The 9161-nt window shown below is 41.8% G+C and overlaps 1 protein-coding gene across 1 annotated transcript; it reads right to left on the bottom strand.

Moving 5' to 3' along the window:
* Positions 1-446: 446 nt before the first annotated feature.
* Positions 447-8745, bottom strand: LOC104278279 (polycystic kidney disease 2-like 2 protein; the record flags this gene model as incomplete). The annotated part of the gene is given in 12 exon segments (XM_009875200.1): positions 447-568; positions 1348-1391; positions 1394-1416; positions 1506-1573; positions 2747-2848; positions 3564-3589; positions 3592-3683; positions 5590-5756; positions 6442-6612; positions 7252-7480; positions 7920-8141; positions 8633-8745. Coding segments are annotated over 12 exon segments (1379 nt in total), but the record flags the coding sequence as incomplete, so codon positions are not given.
* Positions 8746-9161: the final 416 nt, after the last annotated feature.

The raw sequence follows: 9161 nt of genomic DNA, 5'->3' as shown, positions 1-9161 counted from the left end.
CCAAGTTTTGCATTAGTGTTATTAAGTTCCTTCGCCAACTCAGCTGTGTACCTTAAAAGCCTAGAACACACAAACACAGCCACAGATCCTTGAGATGGTGCTAAGCCCTGAAATACCCTCCACAAGCACAATGTTTTAAGCCTCTGTCCCCCTCCCTGGGCAGCCACAAGGAGAAATTCTCGAAGAGTGACAATAGTTCAAATTTTTGTCCCATCTCACTCTTGACTAATGTCCTTCCTTGCTGCTCTACTAAAGTATTTTGTTTCCGTCTTTTGTCCCTAAGGGCAGCTGTTTTCAGCCAGTAAAAAAGTATTTAAAGTATCTTAAAATCACTCACTTTGTGTTGATTTTCCGTCTCTCAGGTTATCATTTGCTGAGGATTTCAGCAAGGGCTACAGCTGCCTGGGGATGGCAATAAGTGCAACAACAGACCCACAAACACTTACTGTTGAAATTCTGCAGTGGAGACGTAGCTCTGAGCAGTGACTGAGCCCTTGTCCTCAGTAGATGGATACTTCTGACGAAGATTTTCTTCCCCTTCCTGTAGCTTTGGTAACTTCAGATGGTTCTATTCAATATGAGAAGGATGAAAAAAAAAACCAAAGACAAAGCCAGTATGATTCACTGGGACACCTGTAACATTAACTCATGCAGGGAGGGGGCAGGCTTGCAGGAAAATATATATGTAGCTTTAAAGAAAATTGTTCTCCATCTGATGCAGATTTTCCTTCTGGCCCTTCTAAAAAGGCAGGATACAGGAATACACATTTGAGAGAGATTGCAGGTATTGGCGTGTAGTATAGTTTACAGCTTGCCAAAGGGCTTTTCCCTCTCTTTTAGAAGAAGTAATTTTAAAAAAATAAAAAATATTTTAGAAATACTTGCACAGGTTTACCCCAGACATGAAACTACCAAAGACTGATGAAAACTTTCCTTTTGTAAAGCAAAAGGAAGCTACAGTAATATTTCCTCTTGCTGTAGATGCAGTCCATGACACAACAGATTGCCATAAAACTTGTTTTCCACACATTTGTTTCTGTTTAACATTTGGGCGATGCCCAGCTCACAACTTCATACCATTGCTAAGACAATCTCACCCTACCACCAGCTCCATTATTGTGTATGACCTTGCCTGAACAAGCTTTCGTTTGAAGTTTTGGGCATAATTAGTGATTTTTCCTTATTTATAGGTCTCGTTTTTGCTATTCCTACGAGGTTAAAAATAGTATCCTGTGGAGAAATAGCTTTTCTAAGGACCAGTGAGGACAACTGTGACTCCTTTTGTATTATTCAACTTCTGAAATATAATCAGCAGTTTCTAAGAATACAGGAAAGAATAAAGCCTACCTTTTTATTAGCATTGTTTCCATTGGAAAGCTTAGAAATATCCATTCTTTAGAGGCTGAAAATTCCTTGCTTATCCTTCAAACAAATAAGAGACAGAAGTCCTGTGAGAACAGGTCTGTGATCAGTGCAAGCGGAAACAGCAAATGCTGAGAACTTACCTTTCTGAGCTCTCATCTGCCTGATTTGTATCCATGCCTGGTTTCTTCAATTTGAGCTTGATAAGGGCCTGAACACAGATAGGGAAAGTCAGGCATGTTAAATGGCTTGTCTTTAACTAGGGACACTTTTGCATAAGAACTTGAATGCAAGGAACTAAGTATCAGGATAATGCCTTGGCAATTAAACAGAACTCCCACCAGACTATCATTTTCCTTGCTCCCTTAGCTCAGCTCAGAGAACTTACCCTGCTGGATCTCAAATTTCTCATTAAATCCCTACAGGTAATAGCCAAGTAAATCCAGTAAGAGTTTCTGTTTTCAGCCATACTCAATTTAATCTTACTGTACTACCAGCTAAGTAGGAGAATTGAGCTTGGTTTGGGGACTCTCAGCTGTGCTCTTACTGACCACATTAGCTGTGTCTTGGCCAAGGACTCCCATCTTCCTTTTCCTTAACACAATCTGGGCTTTGCAGAAGCAACGTAACTTGTGTCTCTGCCACCCATAAAATCCCACAGGGAAATTTCAGGTAGATACAGCTGCCACTCCTCCTCTGCAGCATGGTCAGTGAAGGCAAAGTTGGAGAAACATAGTCTGGATGCACAGGTCTCTCATCCCACATGCACCTCAACCTTATTTCTCTCCCCAGAGACGCTGTACTCCCTAGGTAAAGCCAGGTTTTTAGGTTGAGGTATTGACTTGTCCCAAGTGACAGAACTGCATGTAGTCTCTTGGACTTCAGCATACATAACTGGCAGAAAACGGGGAGGTCATAATTTCAAGTTGGAAAGATTTTTTCCCCTTTTGTACTCATTTCTGGCACATAAAAATAGTTTGAACTTTGTGCAGTTTTAAAGGTAGGTATTTCTTTTTGTCTTGTCTTCCCACGCAGAGATCTTTACTTTCTCAGTTTGGAAAAGTAGCCACAGCAAGTTCTGAAGAAAGCTGATGACGGGATGTATCATAAACCAGGCTGGTCTTAAATACTGCTTTTAAAAAAGTAAAGGTAGGCTCCTTTCACCCTAACTCACATGCTGCTCTTATCATCAGGAGCTCCTGATTGAGTTTGATGTAAGGATGTGGCTGTATATGTCAAATGTTTATTTAAAGTGAAAACTCAAATATTGGGTGTTCTTAAATGGTTATGGCCCAGCGGTTTAAGGCTCTTTGCTAGTGATGTAGTTCAGATTTCCTCCTCTTACCTTGAATTAAATGAAGTAGCTACAGAAGTGTTTACTTACCTTTCTAAAGAGGTCTCTGATCTGAAGCTCTTGACTGGGTATCACTTCAAAGTCTGCTTTGACTTCCGAATAAGTGTAATTTATAATGGCCAAAAACATGTTCTGCACGGGAAGAATAGTTAGATATTTCTTCCAAAAAATTGCATTTCTACTATGCTGGGACAGTTGTTTTGGGGGCCATTCCATGCTAGGGCATGTAATTAATGGAATTAAAGAGCTTTACTGGTTGCAGACATGCTCCAAACACAGTCAACTTATCAGATAATCTTAGGGTACTGAGAAATATTTTTGGGAGACAATCACTTATTTCTCATCTGCAGTATTGCCTAAAAGGCACAGTTCCTTGGAGGTAACAGATTTCCTGTCATATACCTGTAGCTTTTTTAGATGATGTTTCAATCTCAAGTAATTAAGTAAAACATCAATCTAAGTGATAAAGCAAACCTGCACCTACATGGTCCCATCAAAGTCTCTCTTTAACCTTCCTACTGACAAGGCTGATATTATGCAATTTTCAAGAACACGCAATTAAGTTTTCAGAAATTAAAATCTCGACAAATGGATGATGCAGTACAGTTAAAGCTGCAACGTGCTTGTTTCGTGGTGCAAAAGCCCCTTTTTGTGGCTGTTTGGAGGAAAGGAGAGCTGTGAAATGCCTTGCCTGCTGGGAACTCCCGCCTAAGAGGCCGGGCTGTCTCTCTGCCCAGGTGCAAGACCAGTGTCCTTTGGGGGTGAAAAGTATCATCTCAGAGCACTATACAATAGTTTTTCTCTACAGCTTATGCAAAAGGAGAAGTATTTTTATGATGATATTTACCAGTAATACAAAAGACACAAAGAAAAAAATGCGATGAAGTAAATCAGTCCGAGGATTCTGTTTGCTGCTTCTATGGTTTCAAAATTAAAATCTCCCAGCACAATACGGAACTGTGTAAAGCTGGGAGTAAAAAATGGCAGAATGAGGTTGATTGACTTCTCCTTTAAGAGAAGTACTGTAAGAATTATTTTAATTAAAAAAAAAGAAAAATAAGAGCAATACATAAAATTGAGACCAATTCACCTTAGTCACTGACATCAAAAGCCAAACCGGGATATTACAGCAATGGTAAATTGGGCATTTAGCATATATCTGGGAATTTGAAAAGTACAAAGCCATTTTTAAATGGCTTGTATGAGAAAATACTTTCATTCTGGATAAATCATCTGGTTTCAGTTTGTGGGGTTTTTTTAAATTACATTCCTTCTGTTTTAGTTTCATGACTCTTTATCTTCTTGTCTTGGTTTAGAAGACAGGGGAAAGCCTCCCTTGAAACAGGAAATGTAAACTCCCCCCCCCACACACACACACACCTCCGAATTGCTATACTTTTGAAATTATGGGGCTTCCAGACAAAGATATGGGGATAGGAATACCAGTTCTTTACTGAGAATATTGCAAACTACAAGGGTAATGATATAGAGGAAAGAACAACAAGAAACAAATAACCCCAGAACCCGACAGAGTCAGAATACCTGACTTGGGAAACAAAAAAAAAAGGTCCAAATAGATCCAGATTAGAGTCCTCTTCCGGGAGTGGCAGATGCTGCTCCGTTGGAGTTGATTCGGTAGAGGGGTCCGGTGGTGATGGGGCTGGGTCCCCTCCTCCTACAAAGGCGAAGAATGGCGGCAGCCCCAACCAGTGCTCCATGAGGTCCTCCTAGGCCAGTCCGGCTCTCACGGCAGTGCTACTACCCCCCCTCCCACCCCCCGAAGTTCCGGCGGGCTAGGGGGCAGCTCCCACCGTTTTCCCCATCGTTAACCCATGATTACCCACTAACAAAAGCACCTGCCCCTGGAGTTAACAAGAAATGAAAAATATCTTCCAACCGGTTTCAACAGATGAAATAGAATTACACATTTTTGGTTACATATTGTAACCCAAGACACTTCTGATAGTACAGAAGATAACAGTGTAGGTCCTGTAAGAAGATAATAGTATAGGTGTCCCCTATAGGGGACTTTATTCATAGCCAAGACAAATAAATACTTATCTCTCTGTATTGCAGTATCTTAGAACTATTCTCACATCCAAGTTGATACAAAAATGACCTATTTTCTGTTTTAGAAGTGCCTTAATTTTACATGAAAAGCTGCTTTCAAACAATCTGATACATGAAACATCTCTCTCTGAAGTTGTAAGAAACATACCCATGGGCTCAAACACAGAGCAAACCACAGGTGACAGGTTAGGGTTGTTACAAGGTGCAAGGACCATCAAAACCAGTTCCAGCTGGCACCTGGAATTGATCTCTTGCTGCTCCTGAAAAAAATCTTGGGAAGAGAGTAATAGAGCCAGCAGATGGGATTTGGGGACTCTTGGCTATGGAGCTGGATGTTTTCTTTAAAGAGCAGTAATTCCTTTGTGCAAACACACTCAGCTTGTGCTCTGAGCCACTCGGGTCTCTCAAGCAGTTATTCTGTGGTTTTCATGCCGGGGATTGCACCGCATAACCAGTGGCACATCTGCTGGGTCATTTCACACACTTGCTTTTAAAAGAGGCAAAAGAGAATAGCCTGCTGCCAGGCCTACCCGATTGCCCAGGGGCCTGGTTACACATGGCAAAGTTGTGCTGAGAGCTGCAGGGACTAATAGCTCTGTGGGGTGAACTGCCCATGAGCTTATGCTTTGTGAGCCTTCCTGACCTGTTTAGCGTACCAGTTTTGTCTCTTTTGAACTTAAGGCTTTGGGAAACAGATCATAAGGCCAACAAAATTGGTTTTACTAAGTTCTTCTTAGCAGAAACTGGTTTGCACCTGTACCAACTGGAGGGTTTGTATCAAAAAAGTTTAGAAAGTAGCATACATGCAGTTTTGGAAAGTAGAAAACTCTATCAACAGATAGCCTAACTGGGCACAGGTGAAGAAAACAATGAAGAATATGATGGTAAATCCAATGATATCTTTGGCACAGTGAGATAAAGTGGAGGACAGCTGTGTCATGGTTTTGTTAAAGCTTACATATTTAAATAACTGCAAGAGAACCGAAAATATTGTTACTGGGGGATCAAAACGTAACAGAATTTCTGGACTGTTATCTATAACCATAACTTAGAAGTCATGTCTTATCTAAAGAGTCACATGGTATGTATCTGTATGTATCATGGTATGTATCTGTAAGAGAACCAGGACTGAGTGTATTTTTAGAGAAGATGAATATTGTCAGGGCAAATGTGCTTATTTTCTAAAGCTAATACTGTGTAGACAGGTCTTTGCTGAGTACTGGTATACGTACACTTGACTAGACACAGACCCTTGGTTAAGAAGACTGCAAGCCATATCACCCTCGTGTATCTGAGGATTCCCTGATGGGCTGAGTTGATAAGGAGCCCCATTTTACTTTGGGTCTAAAATGAGGCCTGAACAAAAACCTTGTTCAACAACAACCATTAATTATAAACACAGTTGCACTACTAAATTGACAGTAATTGGTCTGAAGGGAGGATGATGCAGAGCGAATATGCAGCTGCAGTAGAGAATGGACGTGTGACTCGTGTATGAGAAGGAGGTAATTTTAAACTCTTTTAGAATCTTATCAACTAAGTTCTTCCTTTCAGCCCCACCTTAGCAGTTCACCCATGAAAAGGTAAAAGTGAACATTTATGCTATGCTTAGAAACACTACAATTCTCAAGTACAAAAAAAGTAAGAGCTAGTACCTTTAGTCAAGCAAAGAAGACATTGACAGCAATCATATTGTTGTAAAGGACTTGCCAGAATGCAAGGAAATAGAAGTCTGGATATACATGGGCATCAGACAGCAACTCTTGCATTAGCAGCGACACTTTTACGGTGCCGTAGATATTGAAGACAATGGCAAAGATGGACACCTGAAGGAAAGTAGAAGCCAATGAAAGAAGTCCAGATGAAATCCAAGTCTCTTTAGACTGTCACTCTGCACAGTAAACACAGTATTGATTTCAAAAAGTCTTTGGTTAGATTTGCAGAACTTGAGCTTTTTAGATGTTTTGTCATAAACTGTACAGATGAGACTTTATTGGCCAAATCATTCCCGCTCGGTCCCCATGTGTTGCCTGGTCTAGTCGAGAGGTGGCGTCGCTGCCCAAAACAGGGAGGTCAGACTATATGATCTCTAAGGTCCCTTCCAGCCTATGCCATTCTACGATTCTATGATTTGTAATTGTACTGTGATAATTTTGGGCTTGTGCTATGCAACATGCTGCATACATTCCAATTTCACCATTTTAGCTCTGCTACGCGCTAGTGCTTCCCTGCTCTGTAAAGATTAAGGCTAAAACAACGTGGATAGCAAGGAGAAAGGCCACGGAGCTGCAGCAAGTTCACAGCGAGACTAGAAAAGAGTTCAGGTGTGCTGAACCATGGTGGGCCACGTGGCCTCTTCAGTGCAGGAGAGCGGGTGACCGACCAACCAGGGACAGATGTTGGCTGTCCATCCATAGCCAGCCAAGGCTGGCAAGCAGAGAGGTGAAAGTCAAGGGGTAGCTCACCACCAGCAGCAGCAAATCCAGCCAGTTCCAGGCACTTCTGAAATACTCATTTTTCAGCTTTACTATTTTTATAGCTTCCTGGATTATGAATGTAATGATAAAGAGGAAAAAGGCAACTTCGCAAGCAGCCAGGAAGTAATCGTAATACGTGACATATCTGAGTAGTTTCACAGAGTAGATATGTGAGGAAGTGAGAGCACTCCCAGTGGCAGGGAACTCTATGACCAATCTGGAAAAAAATTGGGGACAGGCGTTGCTTACCAACCCTTTAAATCATCCTAGCCCTTAATTTTCTAATATTAATTATTACTACACTAATAATACCTTATTGGAACTCCTACACCTTTAAGATCATCTTACAGGTGTTGCACCAAGGTGTGCATGAAAAGAGTATTACAAAGTATTGCAAAAGGCTATGAAATCTATTCAAACAGACAGCGACAACCAGCTGCACAGACCAGACACCAACCATTACAAAAAAAAATGGAAAGGAGGGATCTGGGTCTGCTCCCTGCACTACCTGAATTTCTTCCTTTTTAATGAGTTACTGTCTTGCCAGCTGCTGAGCAACACAGCTACATATGCCTGAGGTGACCAGCCTTTCCTTGTGTCTTTACAGAAGCCTCAGTAAAGTGGATTTCACATGTAGCAAAAAAAAAAGAACTCACCTGACTATACAGAAGAGGTTTATGTTAGCATTATATGTTGAGAAGTCAATAAATACAATTCTGGTTCCTCTGGTGAGCCAGTTGTTATGTCTGAGAAACACCAACTTCTCCATGCTCTCCTGCTTTGAGTTAGGCAAGGTGAACGTATATCCTCCACTGCTGCAGAAGCCCATAGACCCCCAGTACCATGGGGATAACAACGAGGCTGAGGTGTATCTCCATCTTTCAGAAATAGCCTTTGGCTATCAGCTCGGCAATGCCTGTAATTTTGTGAAGTCCTCCACCTAGCAGTGAAAATAAAGATATGCGTTTTGCACCTGTCATTGAAATATGAGGTGAATCCAGGCAGTATACTCTCCTGGAAGCCTCAGTGGAAACCATAATTTATTTATTTTTTTAACAGTTGAAAATCAAAAGAACTGTAAACCCAAATCTGTCTGTTTTTATCAAAGTTCTTTTCAGACAAAGCCTAATACTGAGAACACAGTGCGGCAACTAACTGGCCTATTGTTTTCCTCGACTGACTATTCAGAAGTTTCATTATTACCCCTTGTACTCAGGATTTCCAAATGCATTTTAAGAAGTTATCTGCCTTTCTTCAGCTGAAAGCACAACACCTAGCACATTGCCTTCAGGAGAAGCACTGTATTGCTCCACACTAACACCAGGAGTTTCTTTCCTCGTTTGTAACACCTTTGCAATGCAAGCCTTACCCTCCAGAAATCAGATCTGCTCCTGATACTCCTGAAACTGCTCCTGTCGTCCTCAGAGGAACTGGGCTCCAGAAAAGATGGCACATGACTTTGTTCAGGTAGTACATATCCATGCTGACCATGCCAAACGTCACTGGAAAGGAGGGGCAAAGAGAGGAGGCTAGAAGGCTGGCATCAGAGCTGACAACAGCTTCTAACTTGGCCTCTCCACGTTGTCATTAAGTCACGCTGCTACAAAAAGGCCGTTGGAGCAATTCTGACTGAACTTGCAGGTTTCGGTGGAAGACAGGTGGAATAAGGAGTAAACACTGAAAGAGCTGCGGCTTACACATTAATTGCTCGTAAACGGTCACTTCAGTTCCTCCATGACTTACTTACGCAGAGGTCTGTCAGGAAAACAATGTAGATGATCAGCTCCCGCAGGCTGGTTTTCAGTTCCAGTTCTCCGCTGCAACTGACCCAGGGTTTCACGGCACCTGACCAGGGCAAATGGCAGCGGGGCTGGACAAGAGTCAGAGCCCTACTCAGT

The sequence above is a fragment of the Apaloderma vittatum genome, unplaced genomic scaffold, assembly GCF_000703405.1.
Source record: "Apaloderma vittatum isolate BGI_N311 unplaced genomic scaffold, ASM70340v1 scaffold18528, whole genome shotgun sequence".
NCBI classification, from domain to species: domain Eukaryota; kingdom Metazoa; phylum Chordata; class Aves; order Trogoniformes; family Trogonidae; genus Apaloderma; species Apaloderma vittatum.
Note: the sequence above shows the minus strand (reverse complement) of the source record. Positions and strands in the feature narration are given on the sequence as shown.